This window comes from Lycorma delicatula, chromosome 2, assembly GCF_047948215.1.
Source record: "Lycorma delicatula isolate Av1 chromosome 2, ASM4794821v1, whole genome shotgun sequence".
NCBI lineage: Eukaryota > Metazoa > Arthropoda > Insecta > Hemiptera > Fulgoridae > Lycorma > Lycorma delicatula.
The window spans coordinates 31,900,482-31,919,119 of NC_134456.1; the positions used below are offsets into that span (position 1 = coordinate 31,900,482).

The 18,638-nt window shown below is 31.3% G+C and overlaps 1 protein-coding gene across 1 annotated transcript in view; it reads left to right on the forward strand.

The window, feature by feature from the left end:
* CycB3 (cyclin B3) overlaps window positions 1-11,183 on the forward strand; it is a 64,694-nt gene extending 53,511 nt beyond the window's left edge. The window contains exon 9 of the mRNA XM_075358592.1: window positions 10,304-11,183. Coding sequence (XP_075214707.1) covers window positions 10,304-10,355 — 52 coding nt within the window. The 3' untranslated portion in view covers window positions 10,356-11,183. The remainder of the gene's footprint in view (window positions 1-10,303) is intronic.
* Window positions 11,184-18,638: the final 7,455 nt, after the last annotated feature.

Sequence of the window (18,638 nt, forward strand, 5' to 3'; positions counted from 1 at the left end):
ATGGAGTAATCTTTGTTATGGGGCGTTTTAGACCCCTCCAGTGGGTATCCACTGTTGACCACTGAAGACAGAGCACCCAGCTTCAAGTTTGGATATTGTGAAAACCACTTCCTCCATTGAGATTATTAGGTAATCAGTTGACCATCTGTGCTACAAGTTCTGCATTACTTGTAGTACTTGTTGCTGCCTGTTAACAGCTAAATCTACAAGATCAGAATCAGGAAGGGAAGTTAAATCTTCACCAACAAAAAAAATAAGCTATATGAGAAATGAGTACTCAGTAGGTTCATTGGATAATAGACATAAAGGTCTCAAATTTTAGACATGACTCAATTTGGCACAACAAAGTGGACATATCTTCAAACATCAATTTTGCATCTCCTGCAATTCATCAAAAGTGATATTTCATGGATCACACAGTGGCTTCCCACAGACCCCCAAAATGAAAAGAATTGGGAGGTATGAAGTGCCAATTGATAAATTCTTCATTAGCAACACGTGCACTCAATCTATCTTTCTTGTTGCTCTTGAGAACATAGAAATCTTTCTAACTCCTTCAACTTATGTTCTCCTATGAAATTTATTCTATTATCACTATATAAATTAATATACTTCTCTCTTCGTCTAACAAATTTTCGAAAAGTTGCAATGACTGCATCTGAAGTTAGGCTACTAATTAACTCTATATGAACAACCTTCATCAGTGGGCAAATAAAATGGCAATATACACCTTGCTTAGCATCATAATTCATATTAAACCTTTTTTAAATATATTGGTTCAGCATAATCCACAATGGAGTTAAGGAATGCTCCAGCAGATTTTACCTGATGTTTAGGTAAATTGTAATAAGAAAATTAAATAATTGATATTTGCTGTAATAACTACAATGTTAGATACATTTTATGACAGAATGTAGAAAATTCTTGTTCTATGCTTGACAGAGAATGAGTGTGTTTTTCTTGATGGCTTGGAAATTCTGTATGAACCTTTGACAGTAGGCTAAAACACAATGCAATTTAATTAGTGATGAAAATTTATGTAACACATTTCACTCTTCTTCTTTCCCTCAGTAATGAGCCAGTTAATGGTCAAACATTGATCATAACTGTTACACTGACACAAAAATTACATGGAAAATCTATAATTGATTCATGAATCCAACTCAGGCCACTCCACCAAAGTTGGATGTCCTTGAGTGCAAAGGAGGTAGACCTCTTGAAATGAGATCTGCTGGATTGTCATGGGTTAGTACTGATTCCATCTAGATTCTTGAATCTCAATGAGATGGTTAGTGGCAAATGTCACCACCATTAAAGAGATGCTAAGATCCAGCACAAAACAGTTGTCGAGTCAGACCATCAGTATGTCTGATTTAAATGGGATCAATTACGTCACGAATCTTTTTAAACAATTGCCTTAAAAGGAGAGCTGTACACAGCTCCAAATGTGATAAAGAATTTTCATAAGAGATGTTACAATTGATTTGGAATATAATAATTTCATCTTAATACATATTTGTATCTAATGCAGATAAATAAGGGGATGCTCCACAAGCTTGTTCAGAAATATCAGCGAATCCGTGTAGCTGAATCTCCTTTAATGCAGTGTTTGAGAGTGCTAATTTGTGTCAGATAATTGACAATAAAATTACTGCCATTTCTAACACAATGTGTCTGGAAGTTCATCATCCCATTGGAGTTTTTCCTTGTAGGTTTTTAAACCTAAGGGATCAAATAGAGACAATCGCTATTAACACATTTTTTTTAATGCACTTAATTTGGAATTAAGATAATTCCAAATAGCTAACTAGTTAATAGCAATTAGTTAATTGATTAATTAACCTAATTCCATTAGCAAACTCAAGAGGATGTTGGAATTCCCAGTCTTCAGGAACATTCAATAGTAACTCAGTCTTGTTTGAACAACATCTTTCAGAGATGAAATCCACTTCTTTTAGGTAAAGCTATAACTTGATCCTGTAATTCAGTGGGGAATAAATTACCCACGTCTTGAAGTAACTGCTAGAAAGGAAGTGGATGATATTCCACATGTCACAGTCTCCAAAGAATTCATTGTAAATTTGTGTCTTCATCATTAACAGCATTTTTCAGTACAATCTTAGCAATACCTCCAGTGGAGACACATAACTATGAACTCTAAATACTACACAGATCTTGTTTTTGTTGGGCCAACGCATAAAATGTCATTGAGTGATAATCCAGAAGTAGTGATGGATGAAGCATCAAGAACAACACCAGTCTATTATTTAAATGCAGGAAGATGAGGTAGGTAGTATGTTAATCCAGCATTGGAATCTGGGACTAAAATTTGATCCATGTGTTCCTTGAGAAATATTCTTTCCTTAATTTTTCATTTCAATCAATGTTTTTCCAATCTGAGAAATCTGCTCATTGCACCCTCTAAAGAATCACCAAGGTTAAAAACATTCTCCTACACTGGAAGATGAAAAATGTATCGGCCAGAATTATCTCTTGTAGCATGCCAACAAAAGTGGTGGTCTTCACAATAGAATTGATCTTCAAACCTATCATTACAAAAGAAGAAAGTTTTCTGTGAATTAAAAAGTGTCATCAACGCTGTTAGTAGAATGATGATGCCAAATAAAATCTATCCTAGCTGAGTATTATTTAATATTGTTGTAATATTGTTCAGCTTCAATCAGCAGATCGATCTTACCAGATACATTAAAGGATGGATCAGCTAACTCTGTCTCCAAAGGAATATTCCATTCAAGAATATAATAAATGAATAGTGTATGAAATGAGGGGATTTTTGGAAGAATTGAACAGCTAATAGTAAAGTTTTAAGAATTAGTTCTAGAACTAATGTTTATTGATTGAGAACACTCTCTGAACAAGAACATCAGTAACAAAATATGATTGATACTGAAGTAAAGCCCTACAATTATGATGATTGATACTGAAGTAAAGCCCTACAATTATGAAGTTGTCCAACACAATTCCTAATATGGAAAATTGCAGTAGACAATAATACCTTAAATGAGCAATAATTAGTTGAAATTTCCTAATTACCAACATCAGGTGGTTTATCTGCAGATGACGTCTTATCTTCTATAATAAATTTATCCTTAAACCTATATTAACACATGTGATAATGTAAACCACACTTACGACAAGATTGCTTTGAATCATATTTAAGAGATAAATGATTAGGACACAAACAATTAAAACATAATTGATTTTGTCTAATGACTACCTTCTATCGACTAAGAATCTAATTCTGGATGCAAATAAACTCTGATGTTGATTACAAATAACTCGAGTTTTTAATTTTTTTTAATAGCCATGTAGGATTTTCTTGATTGCTTAAATTCTTGTTTGAAAGTTTGATTAATAGAAGTTACATCATTGGCTTGCAGAGTTTCAATAATCAACATTGCAAAATTTTGGAAAGGAGGTGTGACACCTCCTTGCCACTCCTTTTAAAAAATAACAATAACTGCTAATCCGGAAGGATCTGTTCCTGAATTATTATGTTCCCAAGCCCACTTACTGGACACATCTACATTAACAGTATCCGACATAAAAGCAATTCATCTAATGGTACAACAAGCACATCAATGCTTCTATAGCACTGTTAACAGGGTTAAATAACTTTCACAAATTCTGAGAGATTTCTTTCATAGCTGATGGAGGATTTAGTAAGTTATTAACACACTTTTGAACACTCAACCTGGGAATCTTACATCTCTTACACACCAGATCCCAAACAATTGTGAAATTATCTGTGGTCTTAGGTAAATTAGCAATAAGATCCTTAGTTTCATTTGTTAATGAGGAATTTAACACGTTTGCTGCGGCAATAAGAGATGGGCAGCCTTTTAGAGTGTGTTATGGGATCCATAGTTCCTCTAATTATATTTCACTCTTTGCGTTACAGGACATATTATTCCATACGAAGCAATGGTCTGGTGTGTAGCTTGCTTCATGTCAACAGACTTTCTGTGCGGCACAGTTTGCCATTAAAATTATCTCTCCTTGTGTTTTGTCCACATAGTCACATCGATTCTGCAGATGTATAAATTTGTTTTATGTCTTACATTATTATAAAAAGCAGAATAAAAAATAGACTGAAACTGACAAAAACGAGTTAAAAATTTTTTTCCCCATAATTATGACTACAGGTTAATTTACCAAAACTGCAGCTTACTAGTGAAAAGATGATACCATAATGTTTTTATCTCGAATATTATGTCACATTATTGATTTTTATTACTCTTTCGTTGCTTGCACTTTGCTGATGATTCTCAGAAACAACATGATAAATTGTATAAAATATGCCTTCTAATTGATCATTTATTACAAAAAATCCAATAATGCATCATTCCAGGAGAGAACATTGTCATAGATAAGTCTATGATACCATGTCGGTGTTGGCTGTTTTATCAGACAGTATATAAAAAAAGTGGCATAAATATGATGTGAAGATATACAAACTTACACTATAAATGATTTTTGTATAATTTTAAAAAGGGGGGCACTAATATCGGAGAAAGTCACACATTATCTATAATTAAAAAATTTTAACAAATTTGGAGGAATACATTATGTGGACAACTTCTACACAAGCATTGCAGCAAAATATGTACTATCTCCCAAAACAAATGTGTGGAACATTACAAAAAGATCATAAATATCTGCCGAAGAATATTGTTTACGAAAGAAATAAAAAAGGAGAAATAATTGGAGTTATGAAAGATGACATAAAAATAATTATGTGGAAAGACAAGCAACAGGTAATTATGCTAACTACAAAAGAGGTATATTTACATATAGGTTGTAAAGGGATTCAGTGACAAAATCAGAGAGTATAATTAATTACAATGATGTCAAAAAAGGTGTGAAGTGGTACAGAAAAGCAGCCCTAGTGTTAATATTTGTTCATTATTTAATAACGCATAGGTTTTAAAATATCAAATGTAAAAAAAAATGTTCAATTTTTAATTTTAAGGAAATTATAATCAAAGCTCTGGTTGCAAAAATAATCCAGATGCAAAAACCAAGAACTCCTAAGAGAATTCATTCATTAAAAATCGATCTGTACAAAAAGAAACACCAAAAATGTAGTGGCTGTTACAAGGTTTTACGGCAAACTTTATCGAGCTGAGAAACGGACAACAAAGTCAAAAAGGATAACATGTATTTTGATGAATTTGACAGAAAACCAGCTTTGTATTTAAATTTGCCTCAATTCTCATGAGAAAATATAAATATATCATGTTAGACAAGCAGTGAACTAAAATTGTTTCGTATTTTTAGTGAAAGAATATTTTGTGGTGGATAGTGAACTTTTCCCAGAGTAATCTTACTATAAAATTATGATTAAGTTTTCAGTGAAATATTTCTTTCATTACAAGGTATATGGACATTAAATTTTAAATATCTAGATAATAATTTCAATTTTGTTTTATTTAATTACTTTGTCCATATCTATTGTAGCTTTACGAATATTGTTTTTATTTCAAATAATGATTTTAGGTCATTTTATTAATTTTTCAAAGAATCCTATACTTTTTTTCTTTCACTGAGTGGCACATAACATTTTATTAAATATATTGATAACATTTTTATTATGGTTTATATTATTTAGTTTCAATGTATTAGTTTACTTTTTTCTATGATTTCTTTAACATAATTAAATTTACATTACCATAAAATTTTATTAAATTGACAAATGTGAATTTTTCAAGTAATAATGTTTAATTATGTCAATTTATTACAGACTCTTGATATATTTCGATATTTAAAAAAAAATTACCATTTATTAACATAAATATTCAACTACATCTTTTAAATCATTCACTGAATGCTTTTATGAGAAAGTTTACTTTTTCCACTATTGAAGTAATAACAAAAAATAAAATAATTCTATATAGGTGGTTTACAGCAGGAATAAATTATAAAGAAATCATACCTATATAAAAAGAAGTATACTGTTTCAACTTATTTGCCACTGCCTTCAGTTTGAAGATTCACTGTACAAAGTCGGCTGTACCAAATACAAGTATATCATACGGAATTTAGCGTAACTGTTTCAGAGTATGATAATTCATACTATTTCTGATAAACCTTTTAACTAGTTTTAAGCATTGATTATAATACAAAAAGGAGAATAAAAAGAAATATGTATAGAAAGTATTTTCCTGTGCCCCTTTTGGAACATGAATATGGAGTATATGTTGGCCATACCACACAGAACAGAATCCTTTAACAAGCATCTTAGCAAGTAACTGGTGTGCGGTTAGAGTTGAGAATGCATGACATTACTACTCCATACAGGACGTATATTACCCATGCTGCAGCTAACGTGTTAAATAATGTAATCAATGAATATCAGATAATACTGGTTATTCAAAATTAAACTTTAAACTTTCAAATACAACCCTAAAATGAACCGAGTCAGTAATAATATCACTGTCAAAAGAGGGTAAATCAGTTACTAGAAGTGAAATTGCTGAATTTATTACAGTTGTATAATTAGTGGATTTTGCTGAAACTTTACCTTCATTTCTTTTCACTTATAATCCCTTCCATAATTATCGAAATGGAAAGAAGTTGTTCAACAACCTCAATATTTGTTGAATATGAATAAAAACAACCCTTTATTATTGATGAATAATAAAGGAATAAAGTAAATGACAAATAGTAATGAAGAACATGAAATAGAAAATAATTAAATCAAAAGCACAAAAAATTAGATTAAGATAAAAAATATAAATTGACTTATTGATATTTGGTATTATCTTGCAGACAAATAGCTGTTAGCAAGTTTGATAATATGAACAATTATGCATATGATAAGATGCTTTAGATAAAGTAACTGCCTCTGCTTTTAAAGAGATGTAGGCTGCAATCTAGTTTCAATTTCACAATAATACGAGTAGTTTTGGCATATGATAAACATCAGGCACCGGGAATTGACCAACTTGACCTGGATATTTTCTACCTTCTGCTGTTAGTCATAAGAAAGCCGATTGGCAGGCTGTTCTCGGGGTGCCTAAGCTGGAGTTGCTTTCCGACTTGTTGGAAGGTGGTTTTGGTGAGGGTGCTCTTAAAATCAGGAAAGAATCTGAGTGAGGTCAGCAGTTATCGACCCATCAGCAAGTTGCTTGAAAGGCTGGTTGTGGTACGGCTCTAGGAAAGTATCGATATAAACTTACTTCTAAATAGACGCCAGTATAGCTTCATGAAAGGGGTTGGCACTAAGGATTGCATCTTAAATGCTCTTGCCAAGGTGGAAGGCGCCAACTGTAAATATGTTTTGGCAATTTTTATTGACATAGAGCCATTTCCTTACTTGTGTTGGAGTTCTGTCCTCTATGAGTTATAACGCCGCAATATTCACGTACCGCTGCAGGCTGTAGTGCATGATTATTTGTCTAACCATACAGCTCTGTTTAGAGATGCACATCTGGCTGTGGAAAAGTCCGTCACCAGGAGAGCCCTGCAGGGTTCCGTTCTCGGTCCCCTGCTGTGGAATCTGGTATTTGATGGATTTCTGGGATTGACATTCCCAGAAGGAGTCACGGCCCAGGCTTTCGCCAGTGACTGTCTCCTGTTAGTTCATGGTAATTCACAGGTGCAGGTGGTTTTGTTGACCGCAGAGGACTGGATGGGCATGCAAAATTTAAAGACTTCTTCAACTTCAAGATGAAGTTTATGCTTCTCAAGGGTGCTGACAAATTATTGTACAGTCGTAACCTCCACATTAGTATAAAGACTGTGTGATCAGCCGAGTTCATAAATACCTAGGTGTTTGGTGAAAAGTTGCTGTTTAGCAGCCACATTAGGCAAGTAGCAGCGGATGCCGTCTCTGTGATGCACAAGCTTAGGAGGATTGCTCAGAAGGATTGCGGGCTGTCATTTGTACATGGTGTACCGAGGTGTCTTCAAAAGTATGGGCTCTTATACTGCATTCGTTAGGGCGCATAGGTTGGACAGAAATTGAGGACTTATTCAGAATTTAAGGAGTGCCCAGTGCAGAGCATTAATATTATGCATTGGTGTTTTTAAAACAACCTCCTGCGAGGCTACCACTGTATTAGGAAAGGCTCTCCCAATTGATTTAGTGGTGAAAGTTAGGCGGCCATGTGGAAGTTGCGAAGAGGCAGGGAGGCGGAGGTATTTAGGATGCGGTTTCGAACCGGACCACAATACACTGTTGCTAAATTTCATTCAGTTGCCCATCTCCCACCTGAGGAGGAAACTTTACAGCCTCGTGATGGATGCATGGCACACCACAACTAAGGGAAGGTCCTTGTATAGATTTATACAGGACTTGGGGGGATGGTATGCCTCTCCTTCGTTTTTAAGGGCAATGGGTGCCCAGCTGCTCTCCAACCACGTGAACTTGAACTAATATTTGTTTCGGTTTCGCCTGGCAGCTGATGAGCTGTGTGTCTGCAGGGAGGTCCAGTCGAACGAACATACGATGTTTGACTGCCCAGCTCTTGGGGGGACCAGAAATCAGGCCATCCTGGAACTTTGAGGTCAAGGGGAAAATTGGCCACTCATAAGCAGCGAGTCAATGTGGCATGAGGTGCATTGTCGAATAGTGTGGGTGTTTCTTGATGTCGTTGCTTTGTTCAACCGGCATCAGTAGTTTATTTAAGGGAAAGAACCTCGCTGCTGTGGGAAGCTACCAGAGAGTTATGGCTGGCCATCAGCCTATTAAAGCTCCAAATGCTTTAATATTGGTGGACAGGTACTTGCTGGCATTTGGCGACATAGGTGTGCCAGCGAATTGCTGTCTTGACGAGATAAATTTAATTTATTGAATGTCATATATATTTTAGTAGTTGACGGCATGCGCCTACTCATTTTAGAATATATGACAAATGAGCAGTGGGACACGAAGCAAGTGGTGTGTTAGCACCATGCTTAGTTAACTCATGCAATTAGGTTAGCTGTAGGAGCAAGTTAGGACACTGGTCGCTAAACTGATTAAAGGCTCAGTAGCCATTTGTGGCACAGACATTCGGTCTTATGCTTTAGGGCGACCAAATGGGGTGGTGGCGGGAGAAATGTCATGTGCAAATCAATAAGATAAATATCATACATTTTAATTACACACACACAATTCTGTAATAAAACTAACTTGTAATACATAGACTCTTTCTTCGCATACTTAATCAATACAAAGAATAATAATTACTGGTTTTTTTTAATTTTCACAAGATAAATGTTATAAAATATATCACTCCCACCTAAATATATAATTAATGAACATAACTGTCGAATTAAGTAACGGCTAATTGTAAACCATTTACAGCTACCTCCTGGAAGAATAGGTCATACAGCCTTTGTTTGCTTAGGGCAAAGAAACATTGACCTTAGAGCTATTACAAATGCACTGCAAAGTTTCATGGTTTTCACTATCCCATATTCAGCAGTTATAGGTGTTCACCTTGCCCCTAATGTGAAACGTTGATTCATCAGTTTATATTGTGTAAAAATGTATCGTCTGCAATTCTATCCATCATTTACACAAAACTGCAGCCAAGCAACTTTGTCATCATCTGTAATGTGTTGAACTATGGTTAGTTTATATGGCTTAAAGTGCATTTGTTTACGTAATATGCAACAAACAGTTGTTTGTGGAGTGCTATTCTCATGTGACGCATGTTGAGTTTATTTCTTCAGACTACATGGCAAACTTTCTCTGAGATAATCCATAGCAGCTTCAGGGATGCATGGGCATCCTGGTGATTTTGCATGTTTTAACAAAATAGCCTGTCACAACGAAGGTTTGGTGCCAAGAATATAATATGTGCCTGTTAGGATGCTTCCTACCATACTCTATGAAAATTATATAGAAGTGCAGTCGGTGACTGCAAATCTTGAAACCAAAACGCACACGTGCACGTTCTGCACAGTAAATGTATCCATTTTTAACAACACTGGTGTCAGCAATGGTGGCCAAATTCAGTACTAACCGAATCTATAAGATTAAAATTTATCTAAATAAATTTTTATATGCTTTTTAATTTGTGAAGTCCTTTTTCAATCACCTGGTATTATACTTCATCTTTCAAATATTATATCATGACAACAATAATACAAAAAATAAAAGTGTGCCTAATAACATGGAAACAGGAATAATTGCATTCAGAGAAATAAGTATAATTGAAAAAGATTCAGCTACTATCAAATTATGTGAAACAGGACACAGGACAACTTTTTTATGGCTAAAATTCTATGTAATTTTAGCCATAAAAAAGTTTTTTTTTATGAATGATTAACTTGTGCTGTTTTCTTGCAGAGTATTTTTTGCGGTTGCCAAAACTCCATTGGTCAGTAATGAAGAATTATAAGTATTTTAGTGTTATAGGTAAAATAAACATAGTGAATGTAAATATTAGTATTATTTGTTTATTAATTTTTAAGAGCAGATGGACACTGTCAAATGACAGAACACTCCGTGCATAAGGTAGGTAGGGTAGGTAATTAGATGATATTCATCTGAAAAAGCCACATTTTAAATATACTATTTATTTTTTTAATATCAATAAATTTAAATGACTACTTTATTTCTATATATATATTTAATTTCTATATATATATTTAACTACTTTAGTAATTATTTTTGAGTGGCTATGCTCTGTAGAAATTGTGAAAATTTTAAGAAATGCTTTAAAAGATTTCTAGAATCTTCACAATTTTTAATTTTAGTTGCATTGAACAACAATTCTGTTCTAGAGATGGAATGTTTTCATAAGTTTTTTTAAACAGTTTAGTTTTTTCATGCAAGCATAATATTATAATTGCAATATGTTACAAGAGCCAAAGAACAAAGATTACAGAGCGATGATTTTCTTTTATGTATTTCTACTTTTGTATGAAAAATTAAAATATAAATTATTCTCATCAATTGTTACAATAAATTTAAATAATATAATATTTATATATTATAAAAGTATCTATATATTATAAAAGTATCATTATCAGCTACGATCTTTTTTGTTTAGAATTTATTGTAAATATTTTGTTTTTAGTTTATTAGAAACTTACTTCAGATGTAATTATAAAAAAGAAAAAAATATGCTTTCACTTATTTTTTTTTCAAATTTTTGCTTCATTTTTATATAAAACATAATATAACTTTAATTTTGCAGCATATATGCAGTAAAATAAAAAGCCCAAGATCAAGTAAAAACTTCTAACTTTTCTTTTATATTTAATGCTATATTATGGAACAGTAAGTGAAAATAAATGTCTTAACTTAGTTGGATATTTCAGTCCAGCTTGTATTGATTATATTTTCTGTTTATAATAATGGTAAAAAATTATGGGTCAAAATTAAAGTAATCAATCACTTAAGTTAAAAAAATTTTAATTCTGGAAATTTTAAATCTGGACTGAAAACTTCAATAAATAGAGGTCCTCTTTTAAATATTTTTTTCTCTCTGGTTAAATGTGTGTGTTGGAATGGGTTAGTGCCATGTAGACTGCCAGGCTGAGGAAACTTTGTAATGCCATAATTTTGTACTATTATTATAAACAGAAAATTAATCAATACAAGCTGGACTGAAATAACCAACTAAGTTAAGACATTTATCTTCACTTACTGTACCATAATATAGCATTAAATACAAAAGAAAAGTTAGAAGTTTTTACTTGACCTTGGGATTTTTATTTAACTGCAAATATGAAGGTTTGAATCAGAAAATGATTAAAAGTTACATTAAATAATTTATAGTACAAATTTTTGAACAAATAACTACAATTTATATATACTAGTTTTGATTTTTTTTCTATCTTTATAACTTTTGACTGTTTTTATAATTTATGTTTTTAATGTGCATGCTTATCTATTAAATTTAGGTTTACTTATCAAAAAGAATATGCATTTGCTTAGAAAGAAACCTTAAAATTAATAAATATTATTTTCCCAATTATCCATTGTATATTCTCATAACAACTGCATTTTATTCTCATAACAACTGCATTTTATATAATTATAACTTAAATAATACTTAATGCAGTTATTATTATTATTATTTAGTTAATTAATTATTTTAAAACTGTATCATTAGGAATTAATACAGTATTTCATCATTAAAAGCAAAAGGCTGAAGATAGCATACTAATCATAAATACCATTAAATGATGATACTTACTATGTGATCATAACAGAAAAACTACGATGATTTTGTAAAATAAAAGAAAAAATGTTAAAGTATTTATAAAAATTACAAAAAAAAATTCTGTTCATTTATTTATTTAAAATTAAAATATTTTTTAGTTCTATTAAAATGTTCTTGGTTTTAAATTGTTGCTTTAAAAACTGTTATAGACATCAATTCACTCCCAGAGTGCTCTAATATTTTGTTTTAGTGATTACCATTAGCTTTGTTAAGTATTTTATGATTGATTTTGGATTATTTAAAGAAATATTATGTAAATTAGTATTCATCTAATTTATAATATCCACAAATACTTAAAAATAATGAGATATAAGAGATTGTCAGTCTGTTATAAATATAAACATAATATAAATTAGATTAATTTCTGTAATAAAATTATACATTTTACTTTCTTATTTTTAATAGTTTTAAGTACATTTAGCAAAATGTTTTATTTATATTTCTTTACTAACAAATAAATATATTAGTGGTAAAAATACTTCTGTACTGTTTGGTGTGTGTATATATTTGTTTTACTTTGTTGCAATACAAGTGGATGATATTTAAAATTATTCATACTTGTTAATAAAAATAATATTTAAAAAAAATGATTGTTTTAAATAATGTATTCTCTTTTTAACAATTATAACAATTTTCATTCTGTGTTAAATTACTTTATTTTTCATGTGTAATCGTAGTAATTGTTATAACTGTATTTTGTTAACACCCTTCAGTATTAATGAGTGAATTACCAAATACAATAATTTAATAAACCCCACCAATAAGAGTGACAGGAGTTACGCCTTAATCCTTAAATGCATTCAGAGCGTGATAAAAGTTTATTTATTAGTTTTAAATAAATAAAAAATAATTATTGTTTAAAAATCATAGTTTTTTTGTACTACCAAAGTAGTAGAGGAGATTGTGAAAAAAGTAATGATAAATGTTAATAGATATGAATACCACTTTAATAACTGCTCTCTATATTCGTATTCAGCTCATATCTCTCATTTAAAGAGGTTCACTTTATTTATCTTTTTTTGGCAATTATACTCTCATTTACCCACATAATTTTCAACATCCTATTGTAAAACCACACTTCAAATATCTCTTTGCTTCAGTAGTACTTGTTACACTACCATAAAATGCTCGGATATCAGCAGAATTCTTTTCTAAGTTACATTTCTTTGCTTGCACCATCAACTTTTGATTTTTACCTTACTTAGTCCATCCTCTAGTAATAATTCAGTGTTATTAATTTTTTATAATTCATTTCTGGCTTCTGCCTAAAGAACAGTGTTAGTGAATTTTAAAATGTTTTTTTCTCCTTGTACTCTACATTCTTTGGATTCCTCTACGCTGCTTCTAATTTAACAATCATGAATGGTAATTCTGTAATTTTAGAATGATAATTTATCATTTTCAGGTTTTTTTTTTAATAAAAGCAAACAAACATAAGTTGAGCAAAATATTTATTAATATATTAAAATTATTTAATTCACAGTACCACATTAAACTAAGGTCAGAAATAATTTTTAGCTATGACTAAATTTAAATATTGACTAGAAGTAAATAATTAATAATATAATTCAAAAGATTAAACTTTTCAAACTTATTTTGTGCCTCTAATTTACATCCATACAAATATTTATAACAAAATCCTAAGAATAAAACTACCATGTGTGTATGTGCACATTCATGTATTATTTGTTATCATTTCTCTTCACATCGCTTCTTGTTAAATTAGATAAATTCATACTTTAAAAATTATACAATATATTTGAATTTATAATCACAGATAAATTTAAAAACTAAAAAAATATAATATAAAAACTGCATCAAATATTTTATATTTTTAAACTCCCACATTAGTTAATATGCAGTCAAACTTCTGAGTAATTTTTAAAATTATTAACCAACCCTAAATTGTGTAGATTTTTATTACAGTAACTGAAATTGCAAGTACTGTTTTGGTTATAATTGAAGTTAGATATGTAAAGAGTTTTTGTGTAACCTTCAGTATTAGAGGATCGTGCTTTCACAATTCAAGTAATGATAGCTGGTCATGGTTGGAAGAAGCCATACGAAGACTATAGAAAGTTGTGCAAGTACACTGATGGAAATGTCTGTCGAGGATTTGCATTGGTGGCATCTTGACAAGAGGCCTTTGATGACTGTGATGTGTTATAAGGTTTAGAGAGGTCTAAAAGTTGACATACGGTAAAGCCCATCAGGGCTAGGAACAGAGGAGTTGGTGTGGTAATTAAGATGTCAGAATGTTTTAGTTACATAATATTGTGTATTGTTTAATTTAATGATCACGGCATTAAAAAACTTAAAGGGCTTAAAAATAAAATGAACATAAAACTTAACAGTTTAATTGAAAGAGAAAATAAATTGCTGATTACCTTTTTTTTGTGAGGCAACAACAGGCTGTTTTAAGTTAACATAAATATTTTTTACGATATTTTATTCCGTCTTGGTTTAGCACTACTATTTTTAATTTGAGAACAGAAGTAACAAAGTCAATAAAATGAATTCAACAATTCAAATTTTATATATTCAATAATTAAGTAAAATAAGAATTAAGGACACAAAAAGATGAAATATTATCTCCCTCACAATGTAAAAAAAATGTGTACTATTTCATTATTATGTTGATGATTGTTTAATTAAATCCATCATTTTTAAGTAAAAACAAATAAAATTAGGGAAAGTGGAAATTTTAATAATAATAATAAATAGTACATGGATACTCATTAATAATACAACTAATAAATAATATGGCATTAAATGCGAAATAACTGGTCAAACTCCCTTCTAAAATCAAATGATAAGCATCAAGCAAGCAGCCAGCGTATGAATAGAACAAAGTTCAAATTTGAATCTGTATTTGACAAAAGTTGGGAGATTGCATTTTCTACTAATAATACAACTAATAAATAATATGGCATTAAATGCGAAATAACTGGTCAAACTCCCTTCTAAAATCAAATGATAAGCATCAAGCAAGCAGCCAGCGTATGAATAGAACAAAGTTCAAATTTGAATCTGTATTTGACAAAAGTTGGGAGATTGCATTTTCTACTAATAATACAACTAATAAATAATATGGCATTAAATGCGAAATAACTGGTCAAACTCCCTTCTAAAATCAAATGATAAGCATCAAGCAAGCAGCCAGCGTATGAATAGAACAAAGTTCAAATTTGAATCTGTATTTGACAAAAGTTGGGAGATTGCATTTTCTACTAATAATACAACTAATAAATAATATGGCATTAAATGCGAAATAACTGGTCAAACTCCCTTCTAAAATCAAATGATAAGCATCAAGCAAGCAGCCAGCGTATGAATAGAACAAAGTTCAAATTTGAATCTGTATTTGACAAAAGTTGGGAGATTGCATTTTCTACTAATAATACAACTAATAAATAATATGGCATTAAATGCGAAATAACTGGTCAAACTCCCTTCTAAAATCAAATGATAAGCATCAAGCAAGCAGCCAGCGTATGAATAGAACAAAGTTCAAATTTGAATCTGTATTTGACAAAAGTTGGGAGATTGCATTTTCTACTAATAATACAACTAATAAATAATATGGCATTAAATGCGAAATAACTGGTCAAACTCCCTTCTAAAATCAAATGATAAGCATCAAGCAAGCAGCCAGCGTATGAATAGAACAAAGTTCAAATTTGAATCTGTATTTGACAAAAGTTGGGAGATTGCATTTTCTACATTTCCATTACTTTGGTTCTACCTTTTAAGATTCATACATTATAACATGAAACCATTAGAACTTTATTCTCGCACGTAACATAATGTAAAAAAATGGTAAATAAAAATTAATTGTAACAATATGACTGCTAACATAGTTCCTTGAAGCTTACGTAAATTAAGTAAGCAATACTTACAAAAGGCAGCAAAGTTTTAATGAAATACTGTGTAAAGACTAGATAGGGTTTAAAATACTACAAACTGAAAGAATACTTAGGAAAGTCAAAGAAGATTGCGTCAAAACAGTTGAAACAAATTTTAATACAAAGCTAGCTTACAATTAACTAAAATAAAGTGTATATGAAATGATATATAGCATTTAAAAGAAATGTAATTCAACCAGTAGGAGAGTTAGTGTTCAGAATATCTCCCAGCGAGCTGTTCTGTAATCCTGCAGGAATCACGTTCAGACCTAAGTAAAAGCGGATACTTCTGGTGGATTTGAACCATTCACAGTTCTGATATTTATGCTGACTAGTAATAAACATTGAATGGGCCTTGAAAGAATGATGTAAGGTTAACAAACATGATTCTGAGAATTTAGCAGTTTAAAAATTTTGATAAATAAAAATACTTAAGATTTTTTTTTCTAAATCACTGAATTTTTCCAAACAATAAACTTTGATTATACCATTAATGCTTTTAAGGACTCAAATGTAGGAACCTCAAGTGTTGGTATTATTCTCACAATTAAACTTTTAAAATAAAAAATTATGTAATACAGGTTTTCCAAAAATTAAATTCGGAAGGGATATTAAAAAAGATGAAGTTACACAATTTCATGTAGAAGCAAAAGTGAAGTTTATGGAAAATACATGAAAAGAGATGTGATGGTGAATTGTTTGTTCTTTAATTTGTCAACTGCACGCACCAAATCATTAGTAATCAAAAATTGTCATACCTGCTCGATTTTTCATCATAAACATTATAGATTCCTTCATTAAGCCATCTTACATGCTATGGTATCGCTCATTGTATCCACAAACAATGCAAATTCAACAGTGAACTAAGACTGATTTAATGTTCCTTCTATTCAAGAAACTGATCACAGACTGATTTCACTCATGGTAAGTATCTCAATTTTCTTAAATGTACACTAAGTATATGACTAAATAAGAATGGTATAAAAACCTTACTAAGATATAGTGGGCTGCGTATTGTTATGCACGTAGGCTGACGACGGCTGGCTTACCGCACTATTAACTAACCTGAAAATATCTTATACTATGCAAGTATATGGAGCTATATGAGCTGTTTTTATAAAGGAATGACTATCTAACTGTTCCATTTGTCCTATCAGTCTTATCTCTCTCGCACACAATGTGCACAGCTATACCAAACATGCATGTTTTCCTGACAGGCAAGAATACAAGCACTGCAGTGAAAGTAGCTGAGGAAAAAGTGTTATCCCAACTTCTACAGTCCTCAATAAAATTAATCCACCACTTTAAATAATTTTAATTTAGAAGTGATTGCAAATAAAATGATGAATTTGGAAAACAATGGTTTTTCATATTTTTAACTATTTAAACATTTCGTATCTCATTTTCTGTACTTTTAATAGCATAGAGTGGTCTGTTCTGCTGGTTCGAGTGTGTGCTCTATAAATTTTGTTGAAATTATTTTTGTTGGTATGCTTCATAGTGAGTACAGTACATAATTACACACAGCTAAAAATTCAAGTGAAATGGAAGCTGTTAGGGCTACTACATTACTTAATAAGGGTTATAGTCTGAGACATGTTGCTCAGTTATTAGGAGTATGCTGATCAACTGGGCAAGGTCGTCCACACTGTACTGATTACAGAAGTGATAATTTCATGAAAATTGTTACTTTGAAAAACTGTAAGATTACAAGCATTGAACAGACCGAACAGTAAGAAAAATTCTTAGGGAGTAAGGACTATGCAATCGGGAAGCCTGCAAAAAAAAATACCACTACTTACCCAACTACACTGGGTGGTCAGACTTCGCTTCAGTCAACAAAACATTGGATGGAAGCGAGTACTGTTCACGGATGAGACTAGAATATGTTTGTTGTCTTTGGATGGGCGGCAGCAGATATGGAGAAGGCAACAGTTTCATTTGGAGGAGGATCCAACATTTTTTGGGGTGGCATTTCTTTCAATGTCTGTATTGAGCTAGTTGTAGTGCAAGATAGAACTTGTACCTTTTGCTCCATTTATTGAAGAAGAATTCATTTTCATGCATGATAATAATATACAACCTCATGCTGCTAGAAGGGTTTCAGAGTACCTTGAAGTAGGTGTCAACAGTGTGATCTGGCCAGCCAATAGCCCACACATAAATCCTTTTTAGCACGTTTGGGTTATGCTTAAAAAAGGTGTTCGATAACGTAATCAGTGTATCTTCAAAATTTGATCAGTGTCATACAATTGATCAGAAAGAATTCAAAACTTGGTTCGAAGTATGCCTAGACAGATGGAAGCAGTAATCAAGGCAAGAGGTTGCTAACTAAATATGGAACACATTTTTATTCAATAATGTTTTGTTAAATAAAACTTTGTGTTTTTAATGCAAATTTTATCTTATTTTTGGTAATTTTTCTTTTTTACAAAATTACAAATGTTGATACAAAGAATAACAATAATAGAAATGAACCAGACATATAAATAAACATGATTTTTTTACAATTATCGAAAAATCTTACATGATGCATTAATTTTGT